The 26,059-nt window shown below is 38.4% G+C and overlaps 1 protein-coding gene across 1 annotated transcript; it reads left to right on the top strand.

Annotated features, from left to right (window-relative positions):
- The first annotated feature begins 717 nt into the window (after window positions 1-717).
- Window positions 718-25,940, top strand: pals1a (protein associated with LIN7 1, MAGUK p55 family member a). Its single transcript, XM_067479932.1, has 17 exons — window positions 718-943; window positions 11,197-11,500; window positions 12,018-12,195; window positions 12,740-12,840; window positions 16,602-16,709; window positions 17,813-17,890; window positions 17,988-18,128; window positions 18,730-18,891; window positions 19,904-19,981; window positions 20,162-20,345; window positions 20,528-20,599; window positions 21,366-21,437; window positions 22,301-22,468; window positions 22,560-22,649; window positions 23,910-24,022; window positions 24,139-24,249; window positions 24,378-25,940. The coding sequence occupies exons 2-17, from the start codon at window positions 11,330-11,332 to the stop codon at window positions 24,552-24,554; spliced, it is 2,004 nt and encodes a 667-aa protein (XP_067336033.1). The 5' UTR covers window positions 718-943; window positions 11,197-11,329; the 3' UTR covers window positions 24,555-25,940.
- Window positions 25,941-26,059: the final 119 nt, after the last annotated feature.

Raw genomic sequence — 26,059 nt, 5'->3', positions numbered from 1 at the left:
ATTTAAAAATGAAGAAAATAAACCCACAGGCAATACAGTATTTCATATGGACTCAACCTTGTTATCAGACAACTGTATGGAAATGGGATCAAGTAAAGTTGTGTACGTACTGTTGTGAAAAAAATTGTGCGTACAATATATATAAATATTAGATGAAACTTTTTTCTACATGCTGAAGAAAAACTTTACTCATTTCAGCATCAAGTGTTGTTACTACAGGCACCGATAAAACTTGGCTGATTTAAAAATATGGATCCATAGGCTTGAAAGATACCTGTCTCCTTAGGAGTAACAATTGTGTTGATGCACCGAAACTTCTGAGAGTAAATAATAGTGTAACATATTCTTTTTAAGATTCGATTAGATCTAAAAATGTGGGTTATGCCTGGCTTTAATAAGCATGCGGAATGTAGGCTACAAAATGCACAAAACGTAGTTTTTATTAAAACTGCAATAAATCAGCATGTCATTTTTAACTGAGGGTAATTATTAAACAAAATGCATATGGTTTCTCGTTGTTTCTGCTCTCTTCTGTGGTCATTTTTGGCTTCCTTGGCGTCCATTTATCTTTTTATTTAATAATTCGTCTGTGTGGTATTCACGTCCTACAGCCGCACCGTGTGTGATTGGCTCAGACTACATTCCTTTCATAGCCGTATCCAATCAGCGTTTTTGTTGTATCAGGTTGGTGGTATGTTGTCTCCTCCCCCTTGCCTAGAGTTGGAAATGACAGTCTGAGATAGAGCGAGCGAGCGAGCGATAGAGATAGATCTACACTAACGTTACGATAAACGAGCAACGATTTAGAGTGAAACTGGACTGTGAATAAAAAAAATAAATAAATTAAAGTCTGAACTACAAGGGGTTGGAGTTACACTTACACTTATTTGCGATTCTTCAGTTGGATTTTAACAGCGCAGGGAGTACAAGGACGGCTTAGAGAGTGAGTATTCCAGCGTTTTCGGTCTGGTCTGAAGTGGCTTTGTTATCAACAGGTGCTGCAGGCGTAAGCTAGCTAGTTAGCTGCTAGCATTAGCCTGATAACGTAAAGTAAAATTAACCCATAGTTGCTAAATAAAGTAAGTTTTTGTGACGACGCGTATTCGCAAAGGTGATAAGAAACGTTTATATCATGTGCAGACACTTTATGTTCACCAAACACGAAGCTAATTAGCCAATTGCTCAGCTAGTCATGGGTTAATTTGATAGTGGAACTGGCTAAGCAAAACAGTCATTTCTTAGGCTAATGTCACTCGTTTAGCTAACTAGGCGTGACCCTGTCAAATATAGAGAGAAACTACAAGTTAAAGTGTCACATATTGTTACGTTACCTTAAAATGCCAATGTTATGTAATTGTACACAGAGGACTGTGTTTAATTTGCGTTGTGTCATCTAATTTTCTCCTATAAGCGTTTGCTAATGTTGTGTTGTGCAAAATCTTTAGCGAAACACCATTGTGTTCTTACAAGGTTCGTAGTAAATTTGGTGATAAAAAGCCATTGTTAGTTTCTATCTAATGTATAAAGTCGTTGTCAACACTAATAGGCTCATCTCCACTTACAGCGGTTTCGGGAAGTATTGAAAGACCTCAGACACTTTAATGTGCCGTAAAGTTTAAATTGATAAAAGCGTTCATAAAATCCTCATTGTTACTCATCAATCCACAGTACAAAAGTAGGAAAGTTTTTTTTTTTGTTGTCACACGCACTCTGGAACATTTTGTTTTTCTAATAATTCTGTGGATTTAGTTGCAATTATCCTGCTCACATCTCAGTCCAGTCTCCATGTCCATGCTGCTGAGAACCACCCCATAGCATGATACTGTCACACCATGCGTAAGTGTAGAGATAATATTGGCTGGTCATGAGCAGTGTCTGGTGTTCACCATACATAGTGCTTTAAGTTTTGATCGGGGGTTTGATTTCTACTTTATCAGATCAGATAATTAATTTCATGCTCCATTGTATTTGGGGAAACTCTAAGCGGCCTGTCACATGAGATGGTTGCCCTCTACATTTTCTGCCATCGGACTTACTTCTGAAACTCTATTAGAATGGTCTTTAGGTTCTTGGTCACCTCCACGACTAAGGCTGCTGTTGCCTGGTTATATTATGCAGTTCGACACTTTTATTCTAGATAAACTTTAAACACTAACTCTAAGATAACTAACACAAACATAATGCACCAGATCAAACTTTGGAGCCACAACAAAGCAAGAGATTTCAGATTTAGATTATTATAAATTTGCAACAAAAAAAATAAAAAATCTGAATCTGCAACACAATACAGCCTGTAGAAAAATAAGGGGTCTGGATACATTCCAAGGCCATTGTAAGCTGTTGCTTTTGACACTTTTGACAAGCAAAAACCAACAGTAAAAACTAATACCTTGCATAAACATTCCTTTTTTTTAAATTAGCAATAATATGATAAAGTCTTTCACTAAAGGTGTGTGACTTATTCTGATTTGTAAATCTCTAATTAGTCAATATTGTGAATGTCTGTAAAAGCAAAGAAAAATGTTCCATCTGTTAAGATCTTTCTAAAATAACTCATAATAAATACAGTTTTTCATGGTAAAAATGTTGTTGAGAATAAGCTTGAGAAAATACAGACACTAATATGTGAAGACAGTGAAGGAGAGGCAAACATGTTACCTGACGAGTTCTGTATGTTATCTTGAACACCTAATATCAGTAACTGATTCTCCCTTGGAGTGTCTTGCTCTGTGTTCAGGTCAGTCACTGCAAACCATGACTGCATCACTGTGCTGCTTTAACAGTTTGTTTAACATATGGTTTTGGTTTACCCCACACAACCTGGTTCATGTAATAATCTTGTGTGGCCTTTTTGGAATCTTACACATTCTTACACTCTCTTCTTCACAGACAAATATTACTGGGCAGGAAATAAACTTTGTGTTTCACTGTCAGTGACTGAGAGGCCTTATAGTATTGTCCTGTTAGCTGAAAGTAAGAACAGGAATGTTGCAGTGAAACTATCACTTATCCTAAAAGCCTATGGGTAAGAACAGCTACTAGTAGCTGATGGATTTTTGTGTGTGTGCATTTTAAGTCAGTTGTTAAAATGTTGTGCCAAAAACATTTCATGAAAAACTGTGAAAATTCACTTTGAGGTCAAATCTTCATGTCTTTTATTTAGTCCAAAATTGGTTAGTTTGCATCTTTGTAGTTGGTGACGTGTTTCTGTAAAGGACTTCAGCACTAAAAACATCAAAGTTGTGAAGAAACTGTTTGCAAGTGTCAAACCAGTTTATCATGCTGCTGTCAATATGGATTTAGGTTTTTTGTTTATTTTTGATTTGTTTTGCTTTAAGGAATAAGTTCAAAAGATCAACAGATCACAGCAGAACATTTTCTGCTCGTTGATTTTGCATTAGTTTTTTTAAGCCCGATGCCCTTCCTGCCGCAACCCTTCCCATTTAATCTGGCGGGGATACCCTGGCACTTGGTGGCTGGGTGGCGCCACACCTAGTGAGGTGGGATTCTAACCTGCTGCCTTCTGCATCCCAACCAAATGCTGTGCCACTGAACCACCAAGCCCCCTGGGCAATTTAAGAGTTCAGACATCTTGTAAATTATTCTTCCACAATCACCTTGCAGGTGCTAATAACAAAATAGAATCTTCTACTCACATTTTATTAGTTGTCAGCCAGTAGCCTTTTTTGGCTTGTTTGCTTCTGGCATATTTAATCTGTGTTGTCCAAGCAGAATAAAAACCCATCAGCCAGACACACATTTTTATTGAGTGATATGTGACTGAGTGATTAATTCCAAAGCGGTGACCATTCTGTTTTTAAAAACGTTGTATGTTGGTTTTAAAGCAACTTTAACTTATAAGGTCCTACCTCAAAATATTTATACACATAGACCACTGGTTTTATCTAACATCACATTCAGAGACAGAAACCAACAATGAATTATATTTTAAACCTCGTAATGACAAGGTTTAGCCTATTTGCCTTTGTCCTTTTAAATAGACTCCGTTGTTCTTGTTCTAGGGGTGGCAGTATCCCACAGACCACAGGGTCAGTGGTTGGACTCCCAGTCACTCCTGGCTATGTGTCTAAGTGTCTTCGGGCAAGAGACACAACCGCAAGTTGCTGCCAGTGAGTTAGAAGAGCACCATGTGTGTGTGTCTGTGTTTGTCTGTGTGTGTATGTTTAGGATAAAGGGCTATTTAAGCAGACCTTTTACCATTAAATGTTACCTAAAATGAGCCTTTTTTTGAAACTTTTTCACAATAGTTTCTTAAGAAGTTTCATTATTAGCACTGAAAACACAGAATTACACTCATAAACTGAAAATGAAACTTCACTGAGTTGACTGTTGGCAAAGTATTCAATATTACAAACTACTCTGATTGACCCTTGTGACTGTGGTGCAGGATGGTAGAGGGGTCGTCCACCAATCTCGCTGCTGTTGGTTCAATCCCAGGCACCTCTGCTCACATGTCAAAGTGTCCTTGAGCAAGACACTGAACCCCAACTTAGTTGCTCCTTGTGAGTGTTGGCCATCTGCATAGGAACTCCCCCATCGGTGTATGAGTGTGTGATTGTGAATGGGTGAACAAGAAGCAGTGTAAAGTGCTTTGAGTGCCAATAGGCAGAAAAGCGCTATATAAATGCAGACCATTTACCATTGTCACTGATTACAAATGATCGTCTCACAGCCTATCTACTAACAGGCCTTCGGCGTAACTACTTAGCTACAGGTGCATGTTGTTTATCCTTCTACAGGTGTAAAAATTTTATAGGAGTTGGTATAACTCTACCTTCAGGTATAAAGTCACATTGCTATGGTGACAGGGTTTAGAATAACTTGTGTAGATACATGTATACACACACAGTGAGCTATTGAGTGGTGAGGGCAGGCACATTGGGCCACAGGCCCGTGAAATACAGAAGTTCTCTGTTCTGTATAGCACTGTCTCTCACAGTCTTCTCACTCTGATTCTCTGACCTGATTGGGACCCAGAGTTATGCTTCCGAAAAAATCAGAATGTGTCACCAAATCAGGGTTCTACTTAGTTTGGGGCTGTTATTGTCACCTTGTCAGTGTCATCCACCACTGCTACGACAAAAGTCCCTCCCTGGACAGGGCTAGTGAGTGTTCTTTATAGTTTGCTGTTTATATAGTAGTTTCAGGATTTCAGTCAGTGAAACCTGCCTTAACCGGCTGAAACAATGAGTTGGGTGGTCATATTAAGCTTGGCTTTCACTAGATTTTAAATATTGTCAAACTTCAATGCTGTTTCTCAGGTTATTGTACCAGTGTAGTGGTTGCTTTTATCCAAAGCTTGTAGCAATTTGGGGGTTCAGTGTCTTGCCCAAGAACAGTTCGAGATGTGGCCAGGAGGAATCGGAGGTCAAACCACCCTGTGGTTCATGAACAATTGAGCCACAGTCACCCCCATTTGGTTGTGCATTTAAAGTCTACAAAAGCTTTTATAAGGCAATAAAAATATTATTTATGTCTTTTCATCTTTTCTAATTCATAAATGACAACTTGTTTAAAATATTTTAAGCTTATGTCTTTATCCCCCTCCCCATTTCCCTTTTTTAGCCTTTTTCTTTTCCTTTGTCTGGTACGGAGTGGTACAACCGTTTTGAAGTGTGTGTGTCTGTGTGTGTGTGTGTGTGTGTGCGTACACGCATGCACTGTCAGGCGCTAGATAAGAATGGACTCTGCTTCTGCTCACAGTCACGTTCACACTACAGAGGCTTACTGCTTTTCTCACTCTTTGTCTTAGCTGTCTGCAGTTCAAGTAGTTTCAAGGTCTGATTTCCCTCACGCCTGCTGACAGAAGATCTATTACAGAGTAGTATTTTACATGTTACGGCTTAAATTGTAGTCCTAACTACAGTGCAGAAGAGCCGTCTTTCACTTTTTCTAGTCTTGCTTTTCCACTCATAGTTTATTGACAGAGTTATGCTGCTTTTCTCTTTTCATCATTGCATTTGTCCCATTTGAATAAAGGTTTGTGGGATTATCAAGGGACAACATTGATCTGGGGTTCTGTGTTAGTGTTCAGTGATAGGACCTTGGCCATGACCAATGGACTCTTATGGTGTGAGCATAGAGAACTTGTGTATTTTGGCTTTGCAGAAGAGCAGATTAAAATGTGTTGTGTGAATTATTACATTGCAAAACTATTAAAGATAACTTGTCTGCCCTAATATAACCCCTCTGCTTTTGTTGTTTAGTTCTCTCTTGATACTGCTGCTTGTGCTGCTAGTTGTTGCAGTATTCACATTCACTGAACCTAAATCACAGGTAGAATTAATACTGCACTTGCTGAGAGAATTCATTCAAAAGTCAACTTACTTGATGCATATCTTTAGAAATACTATTTTGTGTTTAAAATCAGAATATTAAATGTAAATCTAAATCACACTGTTGCACATACAAAGTTGTAAAATGCATTTTTGACAACTTAAGACAAATTTTTATACTTTGTGTAAAGAAATGTAACATGATTTTCCTCAAACTGAATGGTTGACAGCAGAGACAAACCAAATGCGTAATAAAACTGAGCTCACCTTTATTATATTATTGCAGTGTGTGTTGATGTGACCTGTATTACTGAACCATAATTTAAAATTTACCTACATGTGGTTTTAGGTGTAAGAGGATGCAAACCTAACACTAAACTAGCATAATAACACTGCACATTCAAAAAATGTACAAATGTTCTTACATCATCACAGGTAACAAAAATGCTCAAGGTGTGTGTGTATATATATATACAGAAGTTATAGTAAAAAAAAGGAAAATTAATTTTAATATCTAATAAGGAAACATTTTTAATAATGTTTTCATTTCAAAACAATGTTTCACTATTTTTTGCCAACTTAAAAATATTAATAAGCGGGTACTAACTTTTGCACATAGCTGTACAAAAAGCAGTGTTTCCATCAGAATTTGATTAAACTTGTGGTGGCTTTGTTTGCAGGGGTCAACCAGTGTTGATCTTGAGAGGAGTCATGTCAATATTTTTTTTCTCGCTTTTTTTGGTTAACATAAAATACAAGAATGAAAAGTTTTATATCTGAATTATACTTACGTCAATGGGTTTTTCAGTTTTTGTCATTATGGGACACATAATGTATATTAATGAGGAACAAAAGTAAATTTAAACTGTATTGTCAAGTCGCAATAATACAAAATTGGGAAAAAAAGTGAAAGAGGGTCTGAAAACCTTCTTAATGGAATGTATGGGCTGATTCAACTGTGAGATAATTTTGGAGGCTGTAGTGTTTGAAGTTGTTCAGTTGTCTTGTGTTCTACTAAAGGAGTTTCTATTATTTATTTTACCACATCAGTATCAATAAAGCTATGGGCTAAGTGCAGCAACACCTCTCTGGATAACACAGTTCAACCGCAGTATATTCCGCAATAATCATACAACAGTTAAATCAATTCCTCTAAAACTGTTTTATACCAAACTGAACATTATCACTTTCATGAACGAGGATTTATTGTAAGACTGTTAAATTAATCTGACTTACTAGGTGTTAACCATAAATTAACCAAATAAAAAATGAAAGTTAATGTATATCTACAACATAGAGTACAACTACATAGACTAAATATCTCCCCTAAATTAAATACTCTTTAAACAAAATAAATACTAGTCCCGAGCCCTGACATTAAACACTGGGTGAAGTTAAATAAGAATAAAGATTATAGAAATCAGTTATTATGCTATCACTGAACTTCTGCCCCCTTTCTTTCTCTCTCTCTGGCCTCCTCCTGGCAGAGGGACAAGTGGGTTTGGGAGAGTGGGCTGCTGTCGAAGTCCACCAGAACTTGCTCATCAAGATTTGTAGTAAACTGGTCTAAATGGTTATTGAACAGTGGTCTGTTCAAAGTCAGCTTTCAACGATCAGCCAACAAGTTTGCTTTGATTAACGCGATGGTGGATGAGAGAATGTGGGCAGAGCTGACATTACTTTTATGCTGGGAGTTTTGTTTGTTCAACATATATGCTGCAAACGATTTAATTGGCTTTTTACTAAGAAATGTTGGTGAACTAGTGAAGTCTGAACTCTCTAGTCAAGTGCAAAACAAAAACAACTTTTTTTCCCCCCCTTTCGGCTTATCCAGTAAGTTCAGGGTCACCACAGCAGATCATTGGTCTGCATGTTGATTTGGCACATTTTCGGGGTGCACCCATTTATTTTTTAGAAAAATCCAGTCTAGGTTTTTGATGCATTTGGCTGACCACTACTACAGAGACACTTAGTATTATAGTAGCATATTATTACATAGTATATAATTACATAGTATTATACTATTACATATTCGTTTTCTTAACTGTTAATTTTTGTACTGTAGCTTTGATATCTCTGTTGGACTTTTTTAGCCTCATTTACTGTGTTTACGTGACTTATTTTGAAAGCCTGGCTCAGAAATGTTAACTTTAGTCACAGAAAAAAATCTATTTTTTTTTTATTTATTTTTTTGACACTGACCGCTTATTTAGACTATTCATTTGATTGTCAATTTAATTTAGTTTAATTCAGTTTGATTTTCATTTGGACTTTGTGTGCATTTTGATTTTAAAAACAAGGTGGCATTGCCTTGTAATGAATCTTTCATTCAGCTTTTCTCTGCCCTGTCTGCAACCTCTTGTCATGCCCAGATGGCTGATTAGAAACCTGGTAACTTGTATACGTGACAAAGAAATTGCAGTAGTTTCCTAGAGAGAAACCTACCTGGGCAAATCAGGTTTCCCTAATCCCATATCCCGAAAACAGCGTTTTCGTTTACATGACCATTAAAAAAATATGCTTTTCTGACAAAGCTATGTAACCTGGTTACTTGTTATATACTTTATTTGCATGGTCACCTTTTTTCTGCTTATTGATAGACAACCCATCACATTCAGTTCAGCAGGTGTGTTGCTCTTGGCATGTACACTTTTCCGGATTTAACATCAGATGTTATTCCAGCTAGTACCTACTAAGCCCTCAGGATGATTTCTAGTCGATTGTTTTCCTTGCTTGAGACCTCTGAGTTTCAACAGCCTTGGATTTTATCCCTGCACTGTGTTGCGTTAATGTTCGTGGTTTTAGGATGGAGGTTCCAGAGGAGATGCTTAAATCCTCATCCACGTATCTCCAGTCAGACACTGACTTCTCAGACAGCAGGCTCTTTATTGTTATTTTATGGCTCCACTGGCTTTCAGACGAATACCTTATCAGACACTTCTGCTCTCCTACTGCTCAGTGCATTTTTGTTTGCTTGATATTTGGTGTCAGTATTCTGTATATATCATCACTTAGATATGAATTTAGTTTTTTGTATGGACTTATGTAGCTCAATATCACAATTCACAAATTTGCCTCAAGGCATTTTTGCAAATTTATTAAAAATCTAAACCTGAAATATTTTATTTGTAAAAGTATTCACAACCTTTTAATTTTTGCAGTGTTTTCAACCTTGGGTGTTCTTAAAAAATGTTTTGTGCACCCTTTTTTGTTTTTTTAATGGCAAATGCTTTCATGTTCTGTCAGATTAGATAGGAAATATGTGTGAACTTCCATCTTCAGGTTGCTCCACAGCTACTCTGTGTATCAGGTCTAAGCTTTACTCGGGCCACTCAAGGACAGTTAGACACTTGGCCTAAAGCAGTGGTCCCCAACCTTTCTGAAACTGAGAACTTCTTTTTGGGTACCGATTAATTTGAAGGGCTACCAGTTTAATACGCACTTTTGAAATAACAAATTTGCTCAATTTACCGTTAATTATATGTTATTATTAATAATTCATTAAATTAATGATATTCATCTATGTGAAGACACGGATCATGTTAATGATTTCTCACAATAACTATCAAATGTTATTTAAAAAAGAATTGCAACAATAAAATTAGATGCAGCTCATTGGTAAGTGGCGCTATGGTGAGCTATTTTTAGAACAGGCCCGCGGGCTACTCATGTGGTCCTCACGGGCTACCTGGTGCCCACGGGCGCTGTTGGTGACCCCTGGCCTAAAGCTTACAGAGAGACTTAAATATCCTTTGACAAACTCCATGCAACCTGTTGTGTATTTCACCATCATCTAACTGCTCGACAATAATGATCTAATATTATCACTGAGGTCTAAAGTTTTTTTTTTGTATGAGGTGTGTATTGTGGGGCCATATGTAAAATATATTTTAGTATATATCAAGTTCTAGATGCAATAGAGATTGTCATTATTGGGTTATTAAGTGTAGATTGATGGAAAATGGTAGTTTTATCCATTTAAAATGAAATCTACAACACAAGAAGTATGCCAAAAAACACTGAATATATTTTGAAGTGACTGTAAACATATTCCCCTCCCCCATCTATGGAATTTTGTTCCCAGGGCTGCCTGGCATTCCTCACTGCTGTATCATGGGACCTCTGCTCTTTGTGTGTGTGTGTGTGTGTGTGTGTGTGTGTGTGTGTGTGTGTGTGTGTGTGTGCAGTCCTGCTGGTAAGAGATAGCATATCAAAGATGTTGTTATTGTGGTACCCAAAGATAAGCCGTCCATCTGTCACCTGTTTACTTAGCCTCACCCCCCCTCCCCACACACACACAATTTTATCATCCTTTCACTTTCCCCTCCCACCATCTCCCTTCATAATACTATGTTCATCTAGTGTGTGTGTGTGTGTGTGTGTGTGTTTGTGTGTGTGTGAAAAGGGACCACCCAGCTGCTGACAAAGCCGTTGTCATGGTTATGTTTGGTCATGATACTGCTGTCTCTGAACTGCTTAAGAGACCAACTAACCAGACACGGGTACGAAGTGACTGGGTTTCTTGTGTTGGCTGTTTAAGTCATCCATCTGTCAGTGTAACAATTGATCAGCAAGTCATATTTCAGTAGCAGTCAGCACCCCAGTTACTTAGTGACCCATGCAGTTGCTAAACCAGTAGTTATTAAAACTTCCCACATAAAGCCACTGTAGGAAATGCTATTTTGAGCACTTATTCAGTCTGTGCTTAACGGGTCATATCAGGCTGGTGAACACAGGTGAATATAGTAACTCGTCACGTTTGTCCAGGGTCTGTTAGGTACTTCAGTCAAAAATCACTGCTATGACCATAAAGATGCCTCTTACTCTTGTTTAAAAATTATTGGGATGTCAAGAAACACCAAGAATCTAGATTGACATAAATTTTCTGCTTTCTTTACAGGTGAAGGTGTCATGGCTGCCCGATTTACTGAGCTACCTTCCTAGACTTGTCTGATAAGTAGATATACACACCTAAACACTGTTATCCACACCAACGCACACACTTGTGGCATTTGTGTGTGTCTGTGTGAGGAATGACAACCTCCCATCTAAATGGCCATGTTGCTGGGGAGGGAGGAGGAGATGAAGAGCTGAGGGGAGGACAGCAGCACAGAGAAATGGCTGTTGATTGTCCTGGAGAACTAGGTGGTCGAACGCTCCCACTCCGCCGATCTGCACAGCTGGAGAGGATACGACAACACCAGGTTTGTTTACACAAACACACACACAATCCTGTTTTCAACGGTTAGACATTACAGACAATATTCTATTATTCTACAATTATTATTGCCTGACACTAACTGTTTTCACTTGAGTTGAATATTATTTAACCATGCGTATTTTTAAACTTAGCATGATTCTGTATACATATTCAGTGTTTCCTAAAGAAGGTGGCTGTCAGCCTAATGACTTTGGTGTGCCACACCAGATTGTGTCAGCTACCTGCTTCAAATAGGCTACTGAATGTCCTACATCAGAACTAAAATTCATTTTTTTTATTTCTTGACATGATGAGAACCGGAGGATTATTTAATGAGAATAGGTCTCAAACTGTTTTGGCACCCAGAATTAGTAGTCGACCTTTGTCAATGGTCGATGTTGATCATGAATAAAACTTCTTACTACTTGATTGTTGCCTGGTACAGACAAAAGTTTGAGATGATGAAAAAACTTACCCTGTTAAACTACTTCTCTATACTTGTGTGTCTGTGTGTGTGTCAGGAGGACCTTCGACGGCGTAGGGAGGAGGAAGGTCGGCAGCTAGATCTGAACGCCTCACTTCGACTCAGGAAGCTTTCCCAGAATCCCCACATTGGCATAGACAACCCCACATTCCTGCAAGACACGTACATATTGCAGCAGCCAGCACTCAGTAGCCAACACACACAGGCACTGCTAGGTAAACTGCACACTTACATGAAAAACAGCTGGTCTCTGATGTTAAAATAAATAAATAAATAAATTCAAGTGAAAGACATGTTAAAAGCATAATTTGAATTTGATTTTAAAAAGAAAGGGGGGGGGGGGGGAACGATAGAAAGAGAGAGCAAGAAAGGAACGGAATTTCAGGAAGACGTGCCGCCAGGGAGGGAATTCCTTAGGGTGGGAGAGAACAACATGAGGGGGTCTTGAGGGCGACTTAATTAAAACTTTGTTTGGGTTGATAATGTTGAGAGACACACAGAGAATACTCTGTATTACTCTTACTTTTACCCAAAGCCGAGTGCACAGAAAAGTAAGAGCAGGAAATGTGCAACCATTTCTCATGCACATTGATGTAATGCCTGGACAAGCAGGTTGTCTCCTGCAATCATCCTGTTATCATTTGAAATAAGTGTGATCTTTTTTCTTTACAGTGTCATCATCTTTGTTTAGTTATTTAAAGTGTGCATTTTTAATTCTGTCAAAGCTCATTGCTAAGAATGAATGCGTTTTTCTTGCAGAGTTGGACGAATTGCTCCTGTCACTAAAGCAGGTTCGAGGCTGTCTGTCTGATCAGCAGAGTCAGAATGACATAGAGCTGGTTCTTGCACTACTAAACAAGGTAATTTAAAGGGACTTGGATAGACAGAGCCTCAGGTCAAAATACAGTTGAGGTATTTTGAGGACGCTCTGACCTCAGAGGTTAAAAGGATTTACAGAGATGAGGTAGTATCATCACTGCTGTCTGGTTCATCCAATAAAAAAGGGTCTAACAACATTCTTGCACATGAATAAAGCTGAGAGCAGAGTGAAGAATACAGTTAGACAATTATAATTTGAATTTGTATTTAAGTTACTGATTACATATTGTTAAAGTTTTTTTTTATTGCCCAAACCTACAATTATTCAATTTCTCCTATAACCTTTGTGAGGGCAGAAAGTAGAGTTTTCCCAGAACCCAGGACCTCCAAAGCCTTTTGGCAACTAGTTTTAGTTTTGATTTTAAGATAAATCCTCTGTGCTCCAACCAGTCCTCCCTCTAACTGCTCTGCTTTGCTCTTTAAACTCTACCACGCTCTACCCATTGCTTCAGATGTTCATTGTCATGAAGTTAAAATTAATAAGAATGCACAAAACTTGCCACTCTCACATTGCAACAGTGGCAATGTGGCGATGCTGTGCCTGACACTCAGGTCTGTTTCATTTCTCCTTTAAACTCAGTTCAATTTAACTTTATTTATATAGCACCAATTCACAGCAAAGTCATCTCAAGGCACTTTATATAATAAAGTCAAGACTATACAAGTATGCAGAGGAAACCAAATAAATCCCCCCTGAGCAAGCCCTAGGCAACAGTGGAGAGGAAAAACTCCCTTTAACAGAAGGAACCTCCAGCAGAACCAGGGTCAGGGTGGGCGGCCATCTGCCTTGACCAGTTGGGGTGAGTGGAAAGTGAAGAGAGAAAAGAAAAGAAAAGAGCAACAACAAAGCATCGGGCAGGTTGGTAGGACTAGTAGCTGCACACTGGAAAATACACAGCTCCAAAGCTGGGGACACCTGCAGAATGGGACAGAAAGAGGGGGACGGAGAATGAAAAGCACAACTAAGTCTAAACCCATAGCACCATAACTAAGAGCTAGTTAAGGTTGACTGAGTAGCTTTAACTATAAAATTTATCGAAAAGGAACATTTTAAGCCTAGTCTTAAACGTAGACAGGGTGTCTGCCCCCTGAATCTGGATTGGGAGCTGGTTCCACAGGAGATGGGCTCTATAGCTATGGAGGCTCTGCCTCCTGTTCTACTTTTGGAAACTCTGGGAACCACAAGTAGGTATGCATTCTGGGATTGAAGTGGGAAGATATGGTTCTATGAGGTCTTTTAAATATGATGGAGCTTGACCATTAAGAGCTTTGTGTGTAAGGAGGGTTTTAATGTCTGTTCTAGATTTTATGGGAAGCCAATGGAAGCAAGCTAATTTCAGTCAGTACTGTTGCTGCAGCATTTTGAATAAATTGAAAGCTTTTCAGGGAGATATCAGGACTCCCCAAAAGTAGGGAAATTACAGTAGTCTTGGTTTTTGGAATTAAGAAATATGACGCCCAGTGGAGCTCTGTGTCTGGCCAATGTGTTTTACTAGTTTTTAGACAAAACAGATGAATAACATAATCCAGGCTGACAGATACTAAACATAAGTAGAGAAGATGTTGGTTTTACATTTTGTATTATAATTGTAGCCAATTTATTTAGAAAATGAAAACATTTATGCTAAATGTTTTTGAGATTGTATTAGTTGAATTATTTTAAGAGCATGGGCAAAAGTTCCTTGTTTTTTCAAGTTTTTTTAATTTTTATTTTGTAGTGGGATCATAAGTGGGATTGCAGAATTATTCTTACTGACAGCTGGACTGACACTAGGACACATGAATCTCAAGTTTGGGCCGTTGATTATGTGTAATATTGACACCTGACTTTACAGAAGTCTATGTACTGTATATTGCACAGGATCACAAAGTATGGCCTCTTCTACTTCTTAAATTCCTTTTGCACTATTCTTTGGGTTATTGTTATCCTGCACAGTGAAAGGCCCTTCCAGTAAGTATTTACTATTAAGTATAAAGTTTTTAGCCTAATCGAAGCAGAAATTATAACATAAAATGGGATAGCAATCTGCTTTTTTTGTTTTGTTTTGTTTATAATTCCTTGACATCAACCAGTAAACCGACTCTGCTTTCGTTTCCACTGGATTGAAGATGATCCTGATAAAGTGCCATGGGAATGGAATTTTTGTTGGCCAGCCTGGAAGTTAACATCTCCCTGGTTCCTTTGAAAAAATGCCAATGGGATTTTTGAATTTGGTATATTAAGTATATCAGGCTTCCTGCAGCACGTCCCAGAGTTTTCTTAGATTTAAACTGCCTTTTATTTCATTTTCTGTCCTGTATTGCCTCTATGATATTCAAGTTTTTACATTTTGTTTTTACTGCATTAACAGTGTGCATGGGATCATTGTTATGCTGAAACATAAAACTGTTCCCAATCAGTCGCTTGCCAGAAGGAATGGTATGCAAAATGAAGCATTCCTGATCCCATCATTTCAGGCAATATCACACTGCTAGTAGAAATTCAGCACCAAACCATGACAGAATATCTGAGCTAAGTTCTATGTTTGTCTGCTTCCAGTCTCTCAAAAGGAAATTTGAGAATTTGATGAGTTTTTATGGGTCTTCCTATCCTATTTTTTGCCCAAGTTTTTTAAAACTGCTGCTCTTTAAAGATTTTGACATTGTGATGTGTAGTGAGAGCAGGGAGCAGGTGGAGAAAAATCTAGAGAGGTGGAGGTCTCCTCTGGAGAACAGAGGAATGAAGCTTAGCTGCAGTAGGACAGAATACATGTGTGTGAATGAGAGGGACCCAGATGGAACAGTGAGGTTACAGGGAGCAGAGGTGAAGAAGGTGCAGGACTTTAAGTACTTAGGATCAACGGTTCAGAGCAACGGAGAGTGTGGAAAAGAGGTGAAGAGGCAAGTGCAGGCAGGTTGGAACGGGTGGAGAAAAGTGTCAGGTGTGTTGTGTGATAAAAGAGTATCAGCGAGAATGAAAGGAAAGGTGTTCAAGACGGTGGTGAGACCAGAGATGTTGTTCGGCTTAGAGACAGTGGCACTGAAGAAAAGACAGGAGGCAGAGCTGGAGGTAGCAGAGCTTAAGATGTTGAGGTTCTGTTTGGGAGTGACGAGGATGGACAGGATCAGGAATGAGGACATCAGAGGGACAGCTCATGTTAGATGTTTTGGAGATAAAGTCAGAGAGGCCAGATTGAGGTGGTTTGGACATGTTCAGAGGAGACACTGTGAATATATCGGTAGAAGGATGCTGAGGTTGGAGCTGTCAGGCAGGAGGTCTAGAGGAAGACCAAAGTGGAGATTTATGGATGTAGTGAGGGAGGACATGCAGTCCTCACACATCCATATTAGGTTAATTGGTGAATCTTACTTTGCTGTGAATGTGAGTGTATCTGTTTTGGCCCTGAGATAAACTGGCGACCAGTCCAGGGTGTACCCCAACTCTTGTCCTATGATACTGGAATAGACTCTCCCCTTAGGCAGGCACCCTAAGTGTATTTTCTAAGTTTGGGAAACACTGACGTGCGATGGGAGTGTTTTTAAGTTTTCAGTGTGTAAAGGTGGCAGCTTTTCTTTGTTGAGTTATTGTAATCAGTTCTTGATTTTGAGAGAGGCCTTTTTAAGTTTTAAAACTTCAATTAATACTATAAAAACCAAAACCCTTTTTTTTAATCAGTCGGTAAAACGTATAACATTTTAATTGCAACAGTACTTGTGCCATTAAAATCTGACAGATCATCCTGCTGTCTTTTCTTCCCTTTAGTCTGACTTCCAGTCAGCACTGAAGATCCATAATGCTGTGGCCACCAGCATGCACCGGCTCTCTCCTCCATACCCACAAACACACCAGGCACTTCAGCTGACCATGGAGGTAGCTCAGTCATATTCATAATTCATTTATTTAAAAAGTATTTTATTTTATTTAAGATCATGTCCATCTAACAGAAAAACACACTAACTCACTCTTTTCATTTAATTTCTGAATCAAAGGATAAGCAGCATGCATGTGGATTAAATCTTTTTCTGCGTGCTGAGTGGGGGGCACTGCATGACAGACACACACTCTCACACACACACACACACACACACACACACACACACACACACACAAAACAACACTCCAGGTCAGTGAGTAACGAGGCTAGAGACAGAATGGCTCTGTTCAGGATCAATTAGAGCTGAAACACTGGTTCTTACAATATGTGTATATACGGACACACAATTGAATATACACACATCCCTGGCAGCCGATCATTCACTTTGTGATTCTATAGGATCATATCACACTGTGCTAAAGTAAAGAATCAGACCTCTCACTACCAGATTATGCCAGATTGATCGTAACCAATTTAAGTGAAGCAGGATGCTAGTGCTATCAATGTTGAAACTATTTCCCCTTCCACAGTATTGAGTTGGCTAGCTGTCAGAGGTATTCATGGCTCATTTCAGAGGAATCTCATTAAAGACCAGCACATTATATCTGCTCTGTGTTGGCATCTCCACCCCTGTCCTGTCTTAGGCTTTATGAAAGAACAGCTCTCATTGTCATTGTTAACAAAGTGGAAAGGCAATTGAAAAAATAAAAAGGAAAGGGCTGGACAATTTAGGATTTGGAAATCACATCACCTTCAGTTGATTCGAGCTCAGAACTTCTCATGTTTAGTTTCGACTCAAAAGACATTTGAGTCCTTACTCATTTTAATATGAGGTTAAAGTGCACATTTAACACTAATCACTCTCGTTCTCATACCACATGATTAAAAAATGGCAAAAGACATATTCTATTGAGCCTCAGTAATTGTAGCCACATTTTGAAACACTTTTGCTTCATTTCATCTGCCAAAATAATTTGTATTCCAATTATTTCTCTCTTTGCCTGCATAATTTAATGTACTATATCATGGTTATGGTAATATTTCATATAATGATAACATAATAATATATAACATATAATGTGTTGTTGCCTGGTTTCAGGTCAGAAATCTCATCCAGTCAAGTCAGAACAAAGAGGGACTCGAACTTCACAGCTTGCTCTCAGACATACGTATGCAGGTAGAGATAAAACCATACTAGCAAATAAAGAAAAGAGTCCTCTAGTGCCTGTCCAATCTAATAACTGAGTCTGTGTGTGTGTCTGTGTGTTTTGAAGTCATTGCTTCTAGCCCATGACAGCATAGCAGAGAGGGAAATGCAGCCTGAACCGCTGCCTGCTGAAGGAGAAACACTGACCCAGTGGGGAGGAGAGACTGTCAAGATAGTTCGCATAGAGAAGGCCCAAGATATACCACTGGTAAAACAGACATACACTCTTGTGACCTTACAACATTGGTGTGGTTTTGTTTTGTTTGTTTTGCACCGGTTTTCAAGTGGACCTTTACCAATTTTACACGGGGAAATGTTTTTCCAGCTGTTGGGGAGTGTGAAGGCAGTTAAGTTCTATAAAACTTTCTGTGTCTCTAGTGGGGGCTTTGAGAAGTCTAGATAAATTTCCTCAAGTGATGTCAAGTGAATCAATGTGAGCTAGTGCTGAATTCTGCAAGACTTACAAGCAAAAGCAAATTAATGTGAGACATCTGTAGCCTGCTTCTCACCGCTAGCACAACACACCCCAAACTCCCTTAGAGCTGTTGGCAGTCAGGTTGTTTTGGTATTACACGCATAGTATATGTCATTAAACTAAATAAAGATAACAGTTATGATTGTATTTAGCTGCATATTATGATTTATTTTTTTATGTTCTCCAAAGCATTTAAGCTTCAATAATAATGTTATTTTTAATGTTTAGCAAAGCAAGAGCTTTTGTAGACTTTAAATCACACAGTGCTGGCATGACTATGATTTCCTATCCTCTAACTGTGCTTATATTCTGTGTGTCTGACTGCGTTTTGTAGGGAGCAACTGTTCGGAATGAAATGGAAAGTGTTGTAATCAGTCGTATCGTTCGAGGTGGAGCAGCTGAGCGGAGCGGACTTTTATCAGAAGGAGATGAAATTTTGGAAATTAATGGCATTGAGATCAGAGGAAAAGACGTCAACCAAGTCTTTGACATTCTTGTAAGTATTTCTTCATTTGCATATTTGATACTGCTCTTTGATGCAGTGATAAAGACTATTACAGGGCATAACAGTGAATGATTTTAATAACGTGAATTTCAGTAATTATATGACAAATGCCCAGTATAAGTCTTTATATGGTTTTCTCAATATTATATGATATTATATAGACATATTTAGGGCTGAACCTAAATATTTAAAACCACCAATAATTTTTTTTGTCAATTATTCTTTCGATTATTCAATAATTACTTTCCCATCCATTATTATTCACTATGTCGCCTGTGGAAAAAAGACATCACATGAAGTATTTGAAAATTCCACCACTCCAAACATCCCAAACAAAACTCTGATTGAAATGATTGAAGGACGACAGCAACAACAGTTTCTTACAGTATCACAGTATATTTGCAGGGGCACTGAGTTATTGAATCCTCAAGTGCTTTACACCATTCTCTCTGTACAAATCCAAAGAATAAAATGGTACTGTACTCTAATTAGCAAACTAATAGTGTGCTTTCCCTGTGATGATGGAGCAACGCTGTAGCCAGTGAAATAACGGTTTCAGAGATTTGCAGTCACTCTGTAGGTGGGAGTTGTGATTATTTCAATGTGTATATGGGGCAGCAGACTCACCAGGTGCACGCAGCACGCACAACATTCCAGATACAGCCATCTTACTTCCTATTTACGAAGCGTCAAAGCCAATACGTTAGTAGATACATTAATACGATGACGTATTACGTAATTACGATTTGTAATTTGTATTTGTGACACCTGATCTTACAAGAAAAATATTGTTGCATACAACTTAAACATGAGCATAGACTTCGATCCTAATCTCAGCATATAAACATTGCAAGACACCTTTCTAAAACACAATTTAAATTTTCCATAGTCACTAATCCAGAACAAACGCATTATAAGTTGTAGTCATTTTAAAAAAATAACCCCGCCCTAAATCATCACTCACCAATCTAACATGTTTTATGTCTCTCTTTGTGTGTCTCAGGCTGATATGCACGGCCTATTGACTTTTGTACTGATTCCCAGCAATCAGAGCAAGCCTTCTCCTGTCAAAGAGAGTGTGGTGAGTGCGGAGTTCTTATTATGGCTAGAAGAGGTGCTGAGATATTGGGTTCAGCTAGTTCCGTTTTGCAGTGTTTTTCAGCTTGAAGACGCAAAGCATTTGAATTAATATTTTTAAGTTACTGGAGGAATCGTTTTAGTCCTAGATAATGATTTATTTCTCCCTCTCTCTTCCCTCCAGATTCATGTAAAGGCTTATTTTGACTACGACCCCTCAGATGACCCATATGTGCCATGCAGAGAATTAGGCTTGTCCTTCCAGAAAGGAGATATCCTCCATATTATCAGCCAGTCAGACCCCAACTGGTGGCAGGCTTATAGAGATGGAGATGAGGATAACCAGCCACTAGCTGGACTGGTACCAGGTAGTGCTGTCTGTCTGTAGCTGACACCTTTTGAGATCGCTCTGTCTTGTGTTTTGTTTTTAATGCATTTTGGTGGATCATATTGTCAGACAAATGCACACAGTAGTTGTGGCACTCAAACAAATTAGCATTTTATGATTGCAGTTTGTTTTTCTCTCACATGTTTGTATTTTTTCCCACAGGCAAGAGTTTCCAGCAGCAGAGAGAAGCAATGAAACAAACCATAGAGGAAGACAAGGCGCCAGAGAAGCCTGGTCAGTTCTTCCACCATTTATAAATATAATGTTATTACAGTGGATAACAGTTTAAGGTTATTTTTTTGGATTAAGTGTATAGAGGGTCCTAATCTTATTTACTGGGTGAAGTTTAAAAAAAATTGAAGAACATAGCAATTAGTCACTGTCTGATCAAAGAGTGACAGTGACTAAGGGGGCTCAGTTGGTAAAGGCAGTCGTCCACGGACCACAGGGTCAGTGGTTCGATCCCCGGTCCCAGCTATATGTCGAAGTGTCCCTGGGCAAGACTCTGAACCCTCTAACAGCCCATTCCCATCCCCAGCTGTGCATTGCCGGTCCAAGCCCGGTAGAAATTGGGGAGGGTTGTGTCAGGAAGTAAAAACTGTGCCAAATCAACATGTGGTGGTGACCCTGAACTCACAGGATAAGCTTGAAAGGCCAAAAAACCCCAAAAACTGAGCACGTTCATCTGGCAGAGGGAGGTGTCACTGTCACTGTGTTTGGTAGTAGGGAAGCTCCGGTTCAGGTGTAAAAGAAGACATTTACATGCTCTTATTTTTAGTTCATAAGTGAAACGCGTGCACCGTTGGGCCCTGCTTACATATTGAACTTATGTTATTTGTTATTACTCAGTAGGATTGAAGCAATTCAGTCAATACGTTCAATACCCAGCCCTATGCCCAATGTCATCACTGGCAATTCCATTACCAATAACCGAGGGTGTTTGTTTGTGCACATTTAACAAACTTTTAACTACACATTTTTCATGTCTCTGTATTTACAGGGAAGCTGTGGTGTGCAAAGAAGAACAAGAGGAAGAGGAAGAAGCTGCTGTACAACACTCACCGGAATGATGGTATGTTTGTGTTGCTATTTTAGAAGAAACCTGTTCCAAAACTTATCTCATTGTTGTGGTATTGACTCCTCCTGGCAAGATCTTCACTTCTAAAAGGTTTTGAGTGAGGCTCATCCTCCTTAACATCAGAGAATTTCAACCATTTCTACTGCTTCATATTTATTGTAATTTGATACTAATACCTGAAACGGTATGCTTAGCATGGCAGAGTGTAGCAGACAGGTCTCATGCTAGCGCTAGCATCTGTTGCATTCTGTAGCTTTGAATTATTTAACTAACATCTTTGTACAGATGTCTTTTAGTCACTGACGCAAACCTTTAGATGACTGGAGGATTTTATCTACTCATCAGATGTTTATTCATCTAAGTAAACTCAAAGCAATTGTTAAACTGTTATAAGTATGGTTGTGTCTATGGTAGTTTCTACCATAATATCATTGTCCAAGTAGCATCATAAGCAAATACGAGTTTTCTCAGTGCAGGAAAGTATAAATAATTAAAATTGACAACAACACCTGTCCCCATGTGCTCCATATGAAACATCCATATGAAGTACAGTTGCAATCAAAATTTTTTACCTACAACAAATACAACTATTGCAAATAGTCAAACAAGGACTATTCAAATGGCGCAACACAACTCATGTTACTAGTGCTTCCTCCAAGCCAACACAAAATCCAACTTTGGCTGTAGGATGGGCATTTATGGCTGTTACTACATGGAAATGCAAATTGCATATTGCTGTATAAACATTGTATTCTATGTATTGGAAAAAAAATACAAAGTGTAGGTATTTTCAGCAGTAGTTTTCAATGTTTAGACCAGATTACAACTAATTTATTCTCTGCTCTGCATTGGTCCAGATCTCGATAATGAGGAGATTCTCACCTATGAGGAGATGGCGCTGTACCACCAGCCGGCCAATAGGAAGCGCCCAATTGCACTAATTGGTCCAGCCAGCTGTGGGCAGGCAGAACTTAGACAGAGACTCCTCAACACCCAACCAGAACGGTTTGCTGGAGCTGTACCTCGTAAGACTCGCTCGCTCTCTTTCCCTCACTTTCTCTCTCGCTCTCACTAATAAAAAAACCTTGCCATGACTTGTTTGTCTATGTGTTATAGACACCACGAGGAACCGTCGAGAAGGCGAAGTGAATGGTCGAGACTACCACTTTGTGTCTCGTCAGACCTTCGAAGCAGAACTGGCAGTTGGTAAGATGTCAATGAATATTTATACATAGTTCACTCAGTATCAGATGCTCCTTGTTTTCTCCCACAGGAGCTTCACATAAATAGTGTTTGCTGAGAAAAATGTATAACTACATTTTGTTCAGTTTTATAGTAGCTAGAAAACTTCAGTAGTCCAGTGATAGATATATCAGTAACTTGTAGTGTAGTTTGGGAATTGTTGAGCATAGCAGTCTGGGTTTTATTTGCATGTGCTAGAAAACTGCTAGAAACTGCTACTGCTCCATTCAGTACAGTAGAATTACCAGGTACCTCTCCTCCATCACAACTGCTGGTTTTTCAGTGAAGCTCTTGACTACCAGCCCAGCTAGAAGCTGTATGGAGAAATACACATATAACACACAATGTTGATAGAAAAAGATGAAGGGGTGGGAGGGCAGCGGGGGTGAAGTCAAAATCCAGCAGCCACAGATGAAAGCAGCAATGACCAGCTCCAATCAAAATGATAAAACACACATCAGTTTATTGAGACTGGTAAGAAATGTCAACCAGGCTTTCAAAGAATAAATTACACACTTCATCTGAAATTTTAAAATCACATAGTTATTAATGTTTTTAAATACACACAAAAAATATCAAATTGTTGATGCCTTGTTTGAAGTGGCCTAAATGGTTCAGATATTCTATCACTGCCTTGCCTTTTGCAGTAAGTTAGATAAAATAAATAAAATAGATAAAATTAAACTAACTAAAGTGTTAAAACCACTGATGAAACTAAACCAAAATTAAGATTAAATCCTAAAATAATGTCAAAATAAAAACAGTGGACATGCAGCCATGGCCAGAGTAATTTCCTGTTTAATTTCCCAGACACTGTTTGCTCCCATCTTTTCTTTTCTATTTTTGCAGAGTTGTATCTTAGTTGTCTGTTGCACTTAAATAATTAGGACATAGCTGGTTGTGTGTTTGTGTGCATGTGTTTATATCATCTCCATCCTTACAAACACTTTGCACAAACACACAATTTGCCATAATGACACAATTATTTAGTTAGGTTGTGGTTCATGGTTGTCACCACAAAATATAACCAACTGTTAAATTATAATATATTAATATGAATTACCAACCTGGCTGAACAAAGTGCTGAAATTCAACTTTACACATTAGTGTCATGAATTAGTATTTAAAAACACATAAGATACACACAGATTTTTATTTATTAACAGTTTTGATTTTACACCTGAATGTCCAAATCTAAAGTTTTGGGATTTGTGATTTTCTCAGGGAAGCTGATTGAGTCTGGAGAGTTTGAGAAAAACCTGTACGGGACCAGTGCAGACTCAGTGAGACAGGTCATCAACACTGGAAAAATCTGTGTGCTCTGCCTTCACACACAGGTTGGTACACAAACACACAACCAGGCAAAGATTAAGCAGGGGGGCAAAGTTCAAAGTAGTTTCACCAACAAAACATCAGAATTTGAATACTAACATGTTTGTGTGTGTGTGTCAAGGCGCTAAAGGTGCTGAGGACTTCAGACTTGAAGCCTTACATCATCTTTATAGCTCCACCCTCACAGGAAAGACTCCGTGCCCTCTTGGCTAAAGACAACAAGAATCCCAAGGTTCCTGTCTGTTTACACCCACTCAGGGAAAATATCTCTGTATCTCTAATATCTCTCTATCTATCTGCTGTTTCTATGTCAAAAATATTTGCCTCAGTAACATGTGTTTCTGTGTGTGTTGTGTACAGCCTGAGGAGCTGCGGGACATCATAGAGAAAGCCCGGGAGATGGAGCAGAGCTATGGTCACCTGTTTGATGCCGTCATTGTAAACACAGACCAGGACAAAGCCTACAATGAGCTGCTACGACTCATAAACAAACTGGACACTGAACCTCAGTGGGTGCCCTGCTCCTGGCTCCGCTGAAAACACACACACACACTTCCACATCATACATTTACAGTGTAGACACACACACAGTCATTGGAGTAGACATTTCTGCAGTTTTTCCAGCTGGACCATCAAACTTATTGTGCTGTGGTGGGGGTTATACAGTAACATAACATTACGGTTGACAAAAACTAATAAGAGATTTTGAGATTAAAATGTTAATATAATGAAGAAATCATAATTAAGCCAAAATATTAAGTCAAAATATTGAGAAATAAAGTTGTAATTTCATAAGAAAACATCACAGTATTGCAGTATTAATGCCATAATATTATGTGACTATCACATTATCACAAGGTAAAGTTGCTCATATGCAAGAAATGGTATTAGTTTCACATAATGTTGCAGTTTTACATAAAGTCATAATATTCATGAGTAAAGTTGTAATTTGACACAGTTATAAGTCAAAATACAATTACTGAGATAAAATAGAACTGTTGTAGAAAATATGTTTAGAATGAAAATTACATTTGTCACTTAATTTGTATTATTAAAATGTAAAACTTTTAAACGATTCAATCATTTGAGAATTTACAGAAGTTTGTCTAACTCCACACAAAAAAGTCGTGTGTTTTACCATTTACTGACGATTCACACAAAATTGGTGTTTGAACTGCAGTCTTACTGTTGGTGGAGATAGTTACCATGGTACTAGCAAACCATCATAATTCCCTCACTGTACAGCATACTGCTTTATTTTTGCTCTTCTGTCTGGAGACACCCATCTCCGTCTTTATTCCATTTCATTATGACAGCTTTATGACTTGCAATGTTACTGGTTGTTTTCTTTAACTTCTGCAATTTTAATTGTGACATAATATTTATTAACATAAAACTACTACTTCTAAATTCGGAATCTTACTCTATTGTAATTTCATCACTTATAAAACATCAAGATTATTTCTGTAATTTCTTCCCATTAAAATATTCACTTTTTTTTTTCAGACTGTTCTAACATTGAGCAAATGTTCTCAAAATCTTCCTTTTTGGTTTGTCTTACCATTGGCCCTATGTACTAACTAATCCATAATATTTGTGTTTGTTTTTATCATCGCAGTTCTGATGAGACCAAAATATGGACTTTTTTTTTTTATGATTGTTCCATCTCAGACATTCTTTGCCTGATTTCTAAAGTGTCATTTGACTTTATCCTGTGATCATTTCAGACATTTTGATTGGAAATCTGTAAATTGTGATGCTCACATAATTTTAACTTTTACAATGTAGAGGATCAGTGTAAATGTTTGATAATGAATTTACGCTTTTTTTTGGTTTTAACTCTGGCTTTGGTCTCAGACACAGACTTATTACAAATGAGGCCCCTGGTAATGAGAAAATGTGAAAGTTCCAGACATTAAAATCCACCCTGAGCCACCACATGAATTGCTATGAAGAACACGCATCTGACACACACACACTACAACAGTGCATTAGCCACTGATTTCCCCTGTACTGGGGTGGGTGGCATTTGATGGCCTGCA

Source organism: Channa argus, chromosome 16 (assembly GCF_033026475.1).
Source record: "Channa argus isolate prfri chromosome 16, Channa argus male v1.0, whole genome shotgun sequence".
In the NCBI taxonomy this organism is placed as follows: Eukaryota; Metazoa; Chordata; class Actinopteri; order Anabantiformes; family Channidae; genus Channa; species Channa argus.
The sequence above is the reverse complement of the archived record's forward strand: the minus strand, read 5'-3'. Positions and strand labels throughout refer to the sequence as shown.

Bases quoted from the DNA above. Each gene is read 5' to 3' on its own strand.
- pals1a (XM_067479932.1), top strand. From the start codon at position 11,330: ATGACAACCTCCCATCTAAATGGCCATGTTGCTGGGGAGGGAGGAGGA. The intron at 18,892-19,903 runs GTAAGTATTTCT...TGTGTGTCTCAG, and splicing joins ACCAAGTCTTTGACATTCTT to GCTGATATGCACGGCCTATT. The intron at 22,650-23,909 runs GTAAGATGTCAA...TGATTTTCTCAG, and splicing joins CGAAGCAGAACTGGCAGTTG to GGAAGCTGATTGAGTCTGGA.